General features: G+C 40.3%; 1 protein-coding gene across 3 annotated transcripts; it reads right to left on the bottom strand.

The window, feature by feature from the left end:
* Positions 1-658: 658 nt before the first annotated feature.
* Positions 659-15,246, bottom strand: GYG1 (glycogenin 1). Of its 3 annotated transcripts, XM_021544921.3 has the most exons (9): positions 15,114-15,224; positions 13,963-14,048; positions 11,701-11,836; positions 9,685-9,859; positions 9,191-9,353; positions 5,624-5,750; positions 2,323-2,542; positions 1,666-1,716; positions 659-1,446 (listed from the first exon to the last, which is right to left on the bottom strand). In XM_021544921.3, exons 3-9 carry the CDS (start codon positions 11,703-11,705, stop codon positions 1,285-1,287), a joined length of 903 nt encoding a protein of 300 aa, XP_021400596.1. In that variant the 5' UTR covers positions 11,706-11,836; positions 13,963-14,048; positions 15,114-15,224; the 3' UTR covers positions 659-1,284. The 3 variants fall into 3 exon arrangements, with proteins under 3 accessions (XP_021400596.1, XP_021400593.1, XP_021400594.1); XM_021544918.3 differs by lacking the exon at positions 13,963-14,048 and having other exon boundaries at positions 15,114-15,246; XM_021544919.3 differs by lacking the exons at positions 1,666-1,716; positions 13,963-14,048 and having other exon boundaries at positions 15,114-15,246.
* Between the last annotated feature and the right edge of the window lie 695 nt (positions 15,247-15,941).

Below are 15,941 nucleotides of genomic sequence, written 5' to 3' on the forward strand. Positions count from 1 at the left end.
GTGTTTCTGCATTCATACAAGGTACAGCTGTCAAAAAACACTAGTTTTTTTCTGTTTAGACTTTTGATTAAAGGATAGAAAACCTTAGTACAGATGACAGCCAATCTGTCTGTCATCAGCATGCTTTATTTTTACTGCTTTTCCATGTCTCTTGGAGTACATGTAGCCCGAGTGTGGCAAAAAAACCACTTTCTTTTACTGTCTTTATACATGGAAAGAGTAGTTTTCCTTACCAGGGTAGGTACAGTTACTTAAGGAACTATGTAATCTTTCTTTGCCAAAGTAGTATCACAGTTGTTTTTATGACTAAGTTCAGTGTACAAGGCTTACATTAGGGATGGTGTTTCTTTAGTCATTTGAAAGAAGGATGCCTTCTTCCCAAACTTCAAGTTACTAATGTAAACAGCTTCAGCAGGTACTTCCTCATGTCCCTGTCCTATATGCATGGCAAGTTAATACAGAGATTGGCCCTAAACAGCTCCCTGGCAAATGACTAAGTACTTCTAAATAATTACAAACTACAAAAATGGACATTTGTTAATGAGAGCTTGAGTAGCATCAGCAAAGCTTAAGGGATATTTATACCCATTTAATGTTTTAATTAGACTGCTTTGGAGCTCCTTTTTTAATTGCTCAAGAGTTTAAGGGAAGACAGAAATGCATGATAACTTTTTATTTTTGTATCAAGTGCAACATTGCAAGGAACATAAAACTCAGTTTACTAGTCCCATAGTATACAGAACCGAAAAACGCATTCTGCCATGCTGCAGGCACTGTGCGTAAGAACCTGGTCAAAATTTCAGTGCAATTGTGACTGGAAGAGCAAAGCAGTGCTGTTACTGTTACAACTGTATGTATCCCAGTGTCATTAATACATTTATGGTAAAGCAGAATGGCTACCACTCCAGTGTATGAGCAATCCCATGAATTAGATTTTACATCTAAAACAGCAAGCAAAGGAATCAAAGCTAATCACCTAATGAGGTGAGGTAACAAACCCAGTTTAAAGATTATGTTGAGCCAATTGATCAAAACAGAAGAAATTTTAAGCTGAAAATACCTGGTTTTATCTAGTAGGGAGAATTGGAAATGGGGCAGTAATAGGTGGCCCAAGGATTCTGCTTCCTAGCTTTTGCTCAGTCTTCATCTGTAGCACTGCAGAGGTCTTCAGCCAAGAAGTTTTTCCTCAAGCTACTAGCAAGTGTAACTGACCACCATCTATACCTTTCTAGCTGTTAGTTCTGGAACAAGTCCTTGCATCACCACTGTTTGAGACAGGCACTTCTACTGAAGGTAAGTATCAAGTTTCTTCTTGATGTTGTCAAAGGAATCCACTCCCATATAGTCAGCTTGGCCCTGTTCCCACCTTTCCTTGCGTTCTTCTGAAGATTCAGTTGGTAATAGTGGTGATACTGATACATGGGACACTGCCTCTGTAACTTCTGCCTAAAAAGAAAAGTAGAGTAAAAACATAGAAATACTTCGTACAGCTAAAGCGAGTAACAGGCCATAGAATGGGACAACAAAGTTGATATTATCATGCACAGTAACAAGCACAGCCATGGGTAGTGATTGTGCAGCTTTCCTAGCAAAATAACAAAGCTGAGTTACAGAAGTTAGCAAGGGAAAAAACAAGAAAAAAAGTAAAATTTAAGTTCTTCATACCTCTCTACAGAAGCCACAAGAGAAAGCCAGAGTATTGACCAAGCCCGATAGCTGCAAATAGTTTGTTAGAAAGATGCAAGATTACCAAGATAAGCACATCTGAAGAGGAGAGTAACTTTGGTCTTAGAAAGGCTGAGAACTTAAACTGATCCATGTACTAAGCTAAGACTAAGAAGTCTGCAGTCAGATGCAGGCTGCTAAACTCTGTTAATGAGAACTAGAGTTAGAAGCATTACTTTGGTTATCCTAGGCTTGCCTAAATGTGATTCACCATGCAAGATCTATATATACATATTTGCATGCTGAACTGGTGTTCTTCCACTTGAGAACCTTATTGGCTGCAACACATTAAGACTTAGACCTTTCTCTGTATAAATTAAAGAAGTTACTACAGTATAAGACCTGGTACTACATTAACTATGTACATAGTTTGTTTTAGGCAAGCATACAGCCATGTCCAAGACCTGTCTAGCATGCTTCTCTTTTGTAGTATTATTTATTCCAAGCATAAAAGGACAAAACTAAAATACCCCACATCCCACAAACTAAACCACACTCATGCTTTGAGATGGACAAAGAGAAGGGAAATTGATGCAATGGTAAGTAACCTGTCATCCATACTTAGGTATGGATGTACAAGATTATTAGAGCACGTACCATATTTACCCCTGTAGTAATTTCTTTAACAATTCCATGCTGTTCTAGTAATGGTAAAATATCAGATATGTAGGTATCCCACCACATGTTGAGGAATTCTGGGTGAACTATTTTAGGGTCATCCATGTTGCCCTTTATGCTTTTTGTTCTGGAGTCATATGTATAGTTCCATGGCTTTGTGCTTCCCAGGAAATGCACCACCTTAGTATTTGCACCAAACCTGTTGGGCAGGAAAATTTTACTGGTCAGTTTGTACATGTGTCTAGAAAACAAGTTTTGATGGGTAGACATAACATTTTTTAACCTGTTATTACTGTATTTTTCCAGAAACATGAATATATTTAGGAGGCTAAATGCTAAATGATCAAACTGCCAATGCCTATTGGGACTGAAAGCATTGTGATACAATGGAAAAAATGCAGACTGAATTCTACATTGCACTAGTCAGATACACCCAAAACCTAATGGTCTGGGCTGCTTAAATACTTACAGACAACTCAAGTCTTTAGGGTGATGTCCATAGCTCGGGGGATAACAGTCTCAAGTAGCCGTTGCAATCGAACTGGTTTTAAAAGTGGAAAAGATCCTACTCCAAAGGCAGCAAGCCAGAGAGTTAAGCATGACAACTATTATATAGAGAATGGTCAGTGTTAAGAGTTACCCTTTCAGTTTATAGCCCTATAGAAATGGATCATTGGATGGCCCTGCTGTAAGGAGACCACGTCCCTGCAAAACAATAACTTTGTATAACCAAGGCATTTCAGAAGACTCCCAGTCTCCGTGCAGCAGGGTCTTGCTAGACAACCCTTACTTCCTAAATAACCTTAGGGCAGCCATATGTGGGTTTGCAAACGGGTTGTTTTCATTTCTTTTTGAAACCATTTAAACTCCATTTTTAATATGGACTTCTAGCTTTGTCCCAGCTATTATCAGTATGTTCTTCTGTATTAAAAGTAAAGATGAGATGTGCCTTTTCTCAAGTACAGAACTTAACACTGAAAGAGGCAACATTTATGTCATTCTCCTACAGTTCCAGAGCTGGGTTTTAGCTTGATTCAGTTTTGTGAAAAAGCAATAGTAGTCTATCTCACCTAGTTCAGTTTGTATCACAGTAGGCTTTCTTGTCAACACAGTATGACTGAAATGGAGAGTAACATCAAGTAGCATGCCTAATGTTTTATTAAGCAGCTGCTGATCATTTTAACCAGGACTCGGGTGTTAAAGAGTTTTGTATATGGAGATAATACGAGTGTGTTTCAAAAGCCATAGAATATTCAAACCAAGTATGCATTTGGATGGGGTTGTAGGTTTCATACTATTTTAAGGTCCTCGACTATATTTCAAAGTTCATGGTCAATGTTTTCAATACAATTGATCTTATTGCAGAATGAAGACTTATGTGCACGTGAAAGTCCTAGTATTTGCTTTAACTGCATGAAAAAAAAAGTGTCTTCAAGAAGTCTGTTACTGGGCTGTAACTTAAACCCCAAAAGTCAAGATTTAGCATAAGGGGTGTACCTTAGTTTTATTAGCTGTCAATATTAAATACCCTGAGTTTTCTTCATCTTAGGCCACTGCTCTTCTGAGAAAACTTATTGTTCAAAAATCAAGGGAAGTTAAGCTAGAGAACAGAATGCATAAGAAGTATCGTATGACATTTATTGCAAGTGGAGAAGTGTACCCTTGGTATCCTATCTACTCACAGTCAGAACAACAGATGCCAAGCTTCTACAATGTTTTCAGCATCTGCTTTCTAGATACTTTCTGGACCTGCAATACTTTATTTTGGCATTTAAGCTCAACTGTTAGGAAGCTTTATGTCCACACTGGCCTCAGCAACTAATCTGTCTTTCCACATCTCCCAGAAAAGTCCTTCATCAATGTTTTGAAGTTAGAGAGCATTTGTCATGAATTGGCATTTTCCTTTGGAAAAAGGATTACTGAGACTGCTGTGAAATCTAGTCTCGCTGTACAAAGCTGCAAAAAACTTAGCTATTGCTGTCAGTAGGCTTGAATTTTACTATATTCTAACTGTTGATTATCAGGAGTGTAGCTGCTGATCTAACCAAGGTTGTTCCACCTATTGAGCAGGGGATGTTACTTACAAGGGCCACACTTCCAGCATTCTATTTTTGAAGGTCTGATGAATTCAGTTAAGCAACCGATTCAATCAGTTAAAGATAATTTTTGTCAGGAGCACTCAGATCCTTTGTTCTGTGACAACAAAGTAATTTGTAAAATTAAGGTCACATGACTAATATCCAGCCATGGAAAAAGGGCATACTTCACAATAGATATTAGTTTATCGAATGCTATCCAGCTACTTAGTCATTCTGAGGCTTGCATATATTTCTTTAAATAAGTGTTCTACTTTTAGCATGACAAGATTCCAAATAGTATTCTGATCACAAGACATAGTTTGATCTTGAGCCAGCAAGCCCTGCTTATGCCAGCTGCTGCTTTAGACACTAGTAACCTGATGTCATTCAGAGATCAGATTGTTTTTATGCACTTGGCACTTTCCCGCTTCCTTGCCTCTGACTTCTGTAGCTCATAATAGATAAAGAGTTTCTGTGTAACACTTCAGTTTCCCTTCTTCCCCCACCCCCACTCCCTTTCTCCTGCATTGTTATAACACTGAGCAACCCTGCCTCTCACATACAGTTTACTCACATGCCCCATTAATGCTGGCAGCTAGGCAGGATACAGGCTTTGTCACAAAGAAAACATGCAATGATATGTGGTTGGCTGTATTCTTTATTCATCTTGCTGTTACTTTAGGAACTGACAGAGGTTCTAGAAAGACTGTTATGAGAGAATTCTAGCTTGATACAGATCTTTGTTCACCACACTTATTTAAATGGTATAGGTTGATTAGATGAAACTCTAAGTACTGGTTGTTAAATACCCTAAGTTACTGGAGTGAAGAAAGGGCAAGTTATCTAAGTGGGAAGGATACCACCAGTGACATGCTGAAGGTCAGCTCAAGTTGATTAAAGAGCCAACTGCCATTTGTTAGAACTGTACTAGACTGTATCCTATACTGGAGGAGTGGTTTTTCCTTTTGCAAGTGACCTGTCAAAGTGCTTACTCAACTTCAGCGTTATCACCAGGGATGAGTGGTTTAAGCTGCAGATACAGCATATTTGAGTTTAATAAATTTAATTTTTTTTTTAAGAGAAGAAATTATGATATTTTGAGTGGCAGGAACAGTCTACTTCTAGAAAACCTGTGTAAGCTCATGCCTGTTCATTCTGTACAAAAAATTAGTTTATGTAAGTTCTTGAAGTTTTCAACTTACGCTTTAAATGCTGGAAGGTAGGAATATACAGAAGTGCTGCTCAAATTATAAATAAACGGCAGATGTTTGCTCATGTCTGTTGTTGCCCAACTGCTGAAGAACGTGTTTAATAACCCCTGATCTGCACCTAAAAGAGAAAGCATTAATAGGCTACGAGCATCAGACCGCTGTTTGAGGATCTTTTTCAGTCACTTTACTAAGAGTTGGTAATGCAGTTATCATGTTCTGTAGAAGTCTAGCACACAGCACTACAGTTCTATTTGTGAACAGCCCTGTAAACCTTGCAGCCTTTGAATATTCCAAAATTGCAGAGAATTAAACAGTATATATGGGGTTACTTTTGTTAAAAGATAGGAAGCTACTCACAAACTCTGCCATTCAGTTTCTTTTATAGCTTACATTCAATCTGTATAAGGCAGCAAAAATACGCCAACAATAAAACAGCACAACTGAGCACTGCTTAGCTGTAGCTCAGAAGATCAAATGGCAACAATTAGTTTTATTACTTATGCTTACAGATGCATGACCAACATCATCTCGCTGACAGAGTTAGGGTATTAGTGGCCTATTAGACCTGCAGTCCCAGATGCATCTACCTCCACACTGATCTGATCAGAAAAGCACATGTAGTCTTGGTGACTATTCTGGTAAAACTCCATCAAATTCCTTACCAGACAACAGGTGTTCCTAATTCTGTACTAAAAAGCTCCTGACTAACCACTAAATGAAGATAACAATCTGTGTTCAGAGGGGTCGTGTCTTAGTTTGCAAGAGGCTGTTACAAGGTTAAGTGAATCTGAAGTTGTTTGGTATCTCAGTAGTAGATTAGCTAAAAAAAAAAATAAATATAGCCTTCAGGCCAGAGCAAACTAGTTTATAAGCAGCAACTGAGAAGCAAAAACCTATTTATCTGTATCCATTCATTCTTTATCACAGTGAGTATGATTAGTCTTTAAATGGTAATAATCCCTCTTATCAAGGAGATTGAAGGGAGTCCTCTGACTTTCACTTGCTGTATTCTTTCACCTATCACTGCATTCACAAGTAGCATTACTAGGGGGTAGGTAAATGGATAGCTTAGTTAACAAACAATGTTTCATTTTAATCTTTCCTTTTCTTACGCATTCAGTTTCTGCTGACTCAGAAGGAGGTTTTTAGTGGCCTATTATTTGATTTAGGGCAGTATTAAGGTTTATACCATGAGTGCTGTTTGAGCAGAATTTGCTTTTTGCAGCTGAAGTATCTAGACACTGGGCATAAACTTAGATGTACAGACAGTACACTGACAAATATAAATTCTAGGTATCCTGTTACAGCTGTCAGCATACATGCAGATTGCAGAGCGAGAAACAGCCCAGAAACTCAGTCCAGCAATTTCAAACTTCTGACTTGTCTCTCAATTCATAAAGGAAGGAAAACACTTTTCAAAAAATTGTAACCATCATAAGAGAACTGAAGGGGAAGCAATAGTGTATTTAACTTACTCTACAGGACTTTCTCTCGCTCAGATTGTTTTACACGCTTGGCTTTTTTTCAGATTGAATGCATTTGTGCCAAAGCAGACAATGAAAGCAGCATCTAGCTGCCCAATTCAGATTTCAACAGGATTATTGTTATATAAACAGGACCTCGGACATAAGGTGAAAAATCAGGCAGTACTTATATTAACTACATATTTACAGATACATATCAAGGTTCAATACAGCAAGACTGTAAAAGGAACTATTTTGGATCCCAGGCTAAAGAGCCAGAGGATTGTCTAAGCAATAGCAACATTCCTAAGGTAGTGGTACTACCAGATTACTACTTCTAAAACCAAATTTTTCCACTACATTCAGATGGTATCTAGAGTAGCTGCATGATATCTTCTTTATTATTTAGAAAGGTGAAGTTTAGACAAACAGAGCAGATGTCTACATAAGTAGCCATCATTCTGCCATTTCTAGACTACATAGGAGGCAGTTGTCTGCTGTTACATGCAAGAAATATTCTGGAAGATCTTCTATTCCCTAGTTACTCCTACTATGGACAAGGTACTTGCAGCTTGACTTCAACTACGCATAGTTTGGTAGGTTGTTCAGTTTGCACCCCCGTGTCCCACTGAAAGCAGTGACCTTCACAGGTTTCTAATACTAAGTTTCTTAGGCCCTTTTATTACTCTCTAGGTCAATTTAATTTTCAATTCCCTTTCTCCCTACCAAAGTTCCTGAGCTCAGCAGTAGCTTATGCAATTAGTCTAGGTCTCTATGGTGCCATTAGTCAGATCAGTGCTACCATTTAATACAAACTAAGTAGATTTTGAAACTGAAGTATGAAATACAGTTCTAAAAATTTGATAACTAAACAATTAGCCCACTATTTTTGCTGTTAAGTGCTGCAACAATTGCTTTGCGTTTAGGACAGAGGAAGTTTCATCATTGCATGGCTTTAGCATTCAAATCAGAAAGCATATTGTAAAAACAGTCCTATTCAATTGGGGGTTTTTTGATTGGTTGTTTTTGGAGGGGGTGGGGTTTTTTTGTGGGGAGTAGAGGGGAGTGTTTGGTTGGTTTTCAGGGGGTTTGTTTGTTTGAATGCAACAATTCAGAATTGTGCTATAGATTTTGCCATAGCTGGTGGTCAATTTGTACCTTTGACCTTTATTACATGGTGGTATTCATTTTCACTGGGTAGCAATTACCATGCAACTGTGACCAATGATCTTTAGAAGGCCACACAACAAGAGCCCCTACAGCAACAAGGATTATTCTGCAGACTAGGAGTGACATCTGAATATTTTACTTTTCACAAAGTACTGAGAGGTAAGTCAACAGGCTAGCTCATTATCTTTTATCTGAGAGTTTCATTTTATGGTCTTATTTACATCATTTTTTGTAATTTTTTTCAAGTTAGAACTTTGTACCACAGTAGTTAGATAATGAAATTAAGTGACAGGAGACAGTGGTACTCAGAAGCCTTTAACTCTAGCTGTCTCCAAAGGACATAGGCTTTTACTGCAACAGTAATAGATTTAGTAGACTTACAGGACAGCACAACTTGGCTTCTCAAGCTCAAACCTGGTACAGTGGCGGATCTCAGGTAACCTACAGCAGGAAGCAGCCAAGGCTACTACATGCACTTGATACTGAGAAAGAGACAGTCACCAACCACCCTTATAATGACAGGAAGCCATCCCATAGCATATGAAGAGATAGCTGTACCTTCAAACGTTTGATTCTCTGAAGCTGTGTTCAAGTTGGCAGTACTATTTTTCCCTATAGCAGCTTGAGCTAGTATAGAACACCCAAGCCTTGAGTGTTAGGAATGTCTGAAGCCTAATACTGGGGTTTCATTTCTTGTTATATGATTCTACACCTGTTACTCAGTTTTTATTTCATTAAGTCTCAAAAAAGTGGCTTTACTACATATTGTAATGACAGCTTCTATTTCTGAGGATATAATTTTTGCATAGTTACATTGAGAATTCTATCATATGGAGTCCCCAAGAGATGTATGTAGTTACTGACCCATCCCAAGTACTGTCACCATTTTGGTCCAACTTACACTGAAATACAAATTAATACATACCATCAAAGCTGCCTTTCTCTGTGGCAAACTGTAACAGCTGACTGTATGTTTCAATGGAAGGTCGGTAAACAAAAACTCCCGAATTAAAACAGTCGGGCCAGCCTGGATCTGGTGCTGCAGATAGCTCTTCTCTCTCAAAAAGCTCATCTATATTTGACAAAACCTAATTGTAAAGGAGTTCAAAAAATGCTTTTAGGTTAGGAATTGTGGTATCATGTTTTCATGGATTTTGGCATCAACACTAAGACATGAAAGGAAGTTCTTGTATCACTGTTCATCTTACAGAAGACAATACTTTACAGAAATAGTCCCCACAGACTTCATAACAGTTATATAGTTTAAAAGGCACACACATTCTTACTGTACTAGTCCATCTAGTAAAAGGCTTAAAAGGCTTCTATTACCCCTACTCCTAAAAAAAGACCCACAGAAAGAAATCAAACAATTTCAACCCTGATAGTCTTTGAGAGGTACCATGAGACCCAGCCACTTACCATTGTGTCTGCATCCATGAAAACACACTTCGAAAACTGTGTCAGCTCCCAGCAGTGAAGCTTTGTTAGTGTGACGCCCAACTCAGGTCTTTTCATTAACGCCAAGTGTGCTGAATCCCCACTATCCAAGACATTTACCAATATAACTTCATCAAAGACTCTTTCCAGCACTTTCCTGGGGAAGAGTCAATGGGCAAGATTTAGTTCTAGCATTACTCCAACAGCAGACCACATGACAGGTTCCATAAAGAGAAGTGGAGTAACAGGGAACCTGGCAACATTTCTTGTTGAAAAGAAGTAAGAGTTGACTGTATATTTTGGAACACACAAATACACCTGTCTACCATGAAGTCTGTAACGTGCACATTTTGGGGAACAAAGAAGTCTCTTGGGTTTTTCTTTTTTCTTACACAGAGTATTAGTTGGCATTGCTATCAAGCTTTTTTTTTTCATCCAGACTGATTTCTGGCAACTTAATGGCCTACTCTGAGCAGACAAGAAATGGGAAGATGTTAGACTAGCTTGAGCAGGACAGTAGCTGAATCTGAAACAGCTGAGACAATTTCATGCAATACTTACACTGTTCTGGATTTGTGACATCTGAGACATCTGACTAAACCTAGTTGCTAACTTTCTTTATCCCATAAAGTCTCTCCAAGACTGACTTAGTCATGGCTGTGGGTACCAAAAGTTTTGAACCAGTATCATATTTGCAAAAGAGTGACAAACTTTCAAGCAGTGTAGTGAAATTTTGTGGCAGATATCCAACCTTTGCTTTACAATCAACAGAGCATTACCATTAGTTCAAGAGATGAAGGTGTTCATGCTGCTTAAAAATGGAAGCATCGGTAAAGTCTTACTGGTTTACAGGATATCTTGAATGCTCAGCAATTGCCAGGGCTTGTAAATGAGTTTTGGAACTCTGCCTTGCAAGGCAGTCTGTATACTGACAGTTGGTCCATTGGTGGGTCAGCACTTCTGAACTTCGGGCATACTTTCTTAGTGGAGACAGGGTGAGAAATGCAAGTTCCAATTACACCATTAGGTACATAGGTATCACTGGTCTAAGGGCATAGTACTAGGTGGCTATTACTAGCACATAGGTACATTTAGGGTTCATCTTGGAAGAGCACACTCACCTAGTAAGCTGAAATGGATGTTGCTATATGCAACATTTTAATAGTGATACAACCATTTAGCTGCCAGGAGAATCCAGGGAAAGTCACTGCATTTTTTAAAATTGAGTCACCTCTCTATTTTGTCTATATATTGATAACGCTTTTCAGAATTACTTCCCCATGCAGAGAATCTTGACCTATCATCTGTAGTTCCTGGAGTTATCAACTGTTTCATTGTCTTTTTTTTTTTTTACCCTCTTACATGTGGAAAGAATCCAGTCCACTCCATAGTGAGACTATTCTAAGGAGGCTGTAGGAAGCAGTTGCCTCTTAATTTCATTTGATGTACTGTGGTGACCTTGTTAGATGCCTCTGTTCAGCTGCTGATTTGACATACTTGGTGCTACTTCAGTTCTGCTTGCTTTTCCCATGATAAAATTCGAAGTGTCTGCTAGATTTCAATAGAGCTTGTGTTACGTCAATTGGGAATACCTCTGCAAAACAAATACCAACTCCCTGCTCCCACACCTCCACATGCATATACATAGCACTAACAAATGCACAGGCAATTTCACATTGTTGGACGATTCTAAGTAGGACTACAAAAGAGCAAAGATCCAGCAGAAGTATCAGTATCAAGTCATGGTTTAGAGCTCTAACTGCAGACTATTTGTTTAACTCGTCATAGGGAAGAAGAAAAACCACACTAAAACATAAACAGTTTCATGTTTGAAGAACTTACAGAACTCCAGATAGTACAGATAAATTGAGTTCTGCTGAAATTTAGCTGTTTAGCTACCAGAGTTTTGAAAGGTTACTATCAAAGACGTTAACTTCCATTTTTCAACCTGCACATCAGCAGGAACTGCTGCAGTCTGAAGCATGTAAGTGACCTTACCTCATAAGATCTGAGACCTGAGGAGTTATGAGTGCAGTCAGCTTCCTTGTTGTTCTATACTGTTGTAAGGATGAACCAAGTACCAGTGCTCCTTTCACATAGGAGTCATTTGTGGCTAGAGTCACAAAGGACTGGTCTGGAAGAAATCAACGTGGTCAAGTTAGCACGATCCACTACTTTAGTCTGAGACAGATACATTAGAAACCTCATATTGTTAGGTAATCTTGCTGTGAGACCTCTAAGATGTGCCCTTGAATTCTGTGTAGAGGGCCTTCCTACGTGACTCAAAGAAGCAGATTGCTTGCATAGCTATATCTGCTATTGGTAACTTGACACATAGCAAAATGCAGTAAAATGACCCACAAAATCAAGACTGCTGAAAGAGAACATTAGTTCAAATTTGCCCACAGGTTAAAAACGTCATGACAGACATAGAGACAATACAAAATTCTAAAGAGCTCTACTTAGGCCACTAATACGCTATTATGCAAAATGTAGTTGGAGTCTGTGGGCTTGCTTTGGGCCTGAAGTTAGTAGGGTTTTGTAGTGTTTCTCTAGGTTCAGCTCCCAACCCTGAAGATAAAGCAGTGTAAAACTTGCAATTCATTTTCACATTAAAGTAAGCATTGAATTGTATCTTAGACAACAGTTTTAAGTTTTGCTAGCTCAGGATTTTGCAGATGAGCTCTTCTGCAACCCATGACTGCAGCTCAGCCACAAGAACACAAGATTTAAATGGGAAGTAACTAGTACACAAAAAGCAATTTAGCACTTGCAGGAATAATTTTTACTCTTTGAGCAAAAAGAGGTACTATAAACTTCTGCTCCAGCTGTATGTTAAATATAGCTTAAGACAGATTGGTTTGCCCTATAGTACTTATTGAAGCCATATTATACAAGCTTTGCATTCTTTCATGTTGTTTTAAACTGCCAGAGGGGACTCACAAAAGCAAACAAGAAACTTATAAAAGTTATTCAGTTCACTGTTAACTATTTTAATGTAGATCTCCTTTCAAAGTTATATCACTTTACAAAGCATGCTTTTTTCTACTGATCCATTTTTCACTCTATCAACATAACAGTTTCTTCCTAGGAATTTCAAGAGTCAAATTTATTTTAGCAACTTTGATTTCATTTCTTTACAGAAAGTGTTAACTAGGTTAGATCAGAGTGAGAATTTTGGGCACTTAAAGCCTTACTATCAAACCTAGCAGTAAGATTAAAATACTGACTCCTTTCAGAAAAAAATTTATTTAGCACAACTCCTAAGCTCACAAGTCATCATCAATATATTTTTAACTTAATAACCCCCTAACAGTTGACAACAGACAATCATGTACCATTGCCTATAAGTGCTGCAAACCTGGACTACAAGATCTATAGACCAGCTACAAAACCTTCTATTTTGCTTAGCAGCAAAACCAACTAGTCCCAAGGGATTTAGATTATAGCGGTCAATCACAAAGATCAAAAAAGCTTCTATAATACCAGGAATAAAGCTATTTTGTTTCAATTCACTTTTAGCTGCCTGTTTGTACTACTTCATATTCAGCAAATCTGCAGAACAACTTTACCTTTCTTTGAAAGGGCAAGTGTGTAACATTTTAAGTCGTACTAACATCCTCCTAATAGGACAGGGTTTTTCACTACGTAATTTGCATGTTACTCCTCAATGCATGGAAGTCTGACACTATGCTCTCAGACAGCTCACTAAAAATCCAGTGTAGTCAAAGTGGGATTGTGCCCAGTATTCATCTGAATGTTGGGGTTTTTTTAACCCTAGCAGTGTACCACTAATTCTTAAAGTGACCTTGCCACTGAAAGCAGATCTTTTCTTCATCGACCCATTAGCAGATATACTTCTACTCTGTCTCATCTTGAAACTGAATATTCACACACACAAAGGTCTTTAGGGAAATAAAGTCAATTTAATTATGGAATAAAGGCTAAGAACCCCCCTACTGCATCCCAACTCTAGGAGGAAACTTTACAACTGTTTGACAGGAGGTTACTATTGCCAATCTGGAGACCAAGTCAGCATAACTTTCCAAAGTTTTCAATAAACTATGTTTTAGTCTATATCTAAAGTTTCTATTACATTTATTCTATACCATCCTGTTTGTGTTCTGCATCATCTAGATATTATAGCTAAGTGTTCTAGTCTATGTAATTCATAAGTACACAAGTGCCTGCTACAATTTGGGCAAGACCAGTTGGTGCTTACTATGGAAGTTGTATCTGCAAAAGAATAGTCCATTCTACCTAAACATCAAGTATTTCAGCTGTGTCCTTCTCTGTAAACATTTTCTTCACAGAATCTTGTGTTTATGCAGCAGCCATTGTTAGGCCTGAAACATAATAAACTCTTAGTGAAAGTATGTCCTCAAAACGACACAGAATGAGAGGCAGTTACACAGCTTCCTAATTGATTTATCCAGACAAAACCAGGCTACTTCAGAAAACTCTTTGGCTGTCCAGTTCATAGGCTATAATATCTCTTTGCAAGAGTTTTTGTGATAGCCCTTACACACCCACAAGCACTCTGGAAGTCTGATCTTATATTTGATGGCATGCAGGAGGTTACTGTAGTGCTTTCCCCAGATCATTTAAAAAATTCCCCTGGAAGATTTTTCATAGGCCTAACCAGAGTTCACAGGTGCTTTCCTTTTCTTCTAGTCTCTGAGTTAGGTGCTAGTATATCTGATTTTTTTTTTTTTTCTGAGTACAGGATTCCTAGAGAGACAGAAGCATCTTATCAAGACATGCATCGCAGGGCAGATTTCCTGCAGGCTTCCAGACCTGAAAATGAAACCCACTCTGCTGACAACTTCAGGTGAAAATGAGGGGGGGGGGGGGGGGGGGGAACACACACACAAAAACAACCAACAAAAAAAAAAAAAAAAACCAAACAAACAAAACCACACACAAAAGAATTAAAAAAAAAAAAACCAAAAAAAAAAAAACCCCACGGAATAAAGAAGTGACACGTACGTGGAGAGCCGAAAGGACCTACTCACTGCAAAGTACCAAAGTTACAGAAATCACAAGCTCTCTCCGGCGTTCCAGGACAAAGCTGAGTTTTCCCCTGTGAGCCGCTGTAGCTCTACAGTGGCCTCTCTGGCCCATCCTGCTCCCCGCCACGCCGGCGACATCCCTCCCGTTAGGGAACGGAGCCTGGGACAGAGCAGCGGGCTAGGCACGGAAAGAGCCGACACCGCACGCGTCTTCTCGACCCGCACAGTGGTGGCCGGCGGGACGGCTCCGAACCCCCCACGAGCAGCCCCCGCCCGCAGCAGCCGGAGCCAGCTCGCCGTCGGGACGGCTGCCCAAGAACAGGCGCGATCGCGGCGATCCCGCGGCCGGGCCCCGTGGCACTGGCACAGGGCGGCGCGGGCCGGCGGGCGCACACTGACCTGCCATGGTGCCGAACGCAGCTCGGTGCGGGAGACGCGACGGCCGCGGTCGGGGCCGCGCTGAGGCCGCCCCTTATATCGGGCGGGGCCAGCAGCGGCTCGCGCGCGGCGGCGGGGGAGGCCCCGCCCCGAGGAATCCCCGCGGCGCCGCGGGCGGAGCCCCCGCCATGGCCTCCCGCGGCGGCCGCACGTCACCCCCCCTCCTTCTGGGGCCTACATCGTGCTCTTCCCCGCCGGGAGGCCTGAAAGCCCCGCCCGCTCGTTCCTCTGCCTCTCGGGTAAAGCGGAGCTTGAAAATGCCTCAAAGTGCTCCGCTGCGCGAATACAGGGCAGGACCGTGTCAGGGTGGCTTAGGCAGTGGTACACAGGAGGAGCGTTGCACCTGTGGCCGCTAAGCCCTGCGGGAAGAAAGACTAAAACCACTGGGAAGAGCCTGGCTGCGTCCTCCTGGGACTCTCTCCCTGCAGGTGTTAGTACAGGTGGATGACTCTTCTCCAAGGCTAAACGGTCCCAGCTCCCTCAGCCTTTCCTTGTAGGAGAGATGCTTTCTTGTCCCTTCATCATCCTTGTGGCCCTTTGTTGCCCTCTCTCCAGTGTGTTGATGTCTTCTCTACTGGGGAGCTCAGAACTCAGCATAGCCCTGGAGGTGTGGCCTCAGCAGTGCTGAGCAGAGGGCAAGGATCCCCTCCTTCAACCCGTCTTGTGCAACCTAGGATACCACTCACCTTTTCAGCAAGGGCACATTTTTGGCTCGTGTTTAATTTTTTGTCCCCCAAGATGTCCAGATCCTTTCCTGTGATCCGTTACCTTCCTCAAGACAATGAAATA

Source organism: Lonchura striata, chromosome 10 (assembly GCF_046129695.1).
Source record: "Lonchura striata isolate bLonStr1 chromosome 10, bLonStr1.mat, whole genome shotgun sequence".
Classification (NCBI taxonomy): Eukaryota; Metazoa; Chordata; class Aves; order Passeriformes; family Estrildidae; genus Lonchura; species Lonchura striata.

What these genes read in the sequence shown, in the direction of transcription:
- GYG1 (XM_021544918.3), bottom strand. An exon ending in CAGGTCTCAGATCTTATGAG is followed by an intron (nt 9,860 to 11,700) that starts GTAAGGTCACTT and finishes ACTCTTCCCCAG; the next exon opens with GAAAGTGCTGGAAAGAGTCT. An exon ending in TTACTACAGGGGTAAATATG is followed by an intron (nt 1,717 to 2,322) that starts GTACGTGCTCTA and finishes AACTATTTGCAG; the next exon opens with CTATCGGGCTTGGTCAATAC.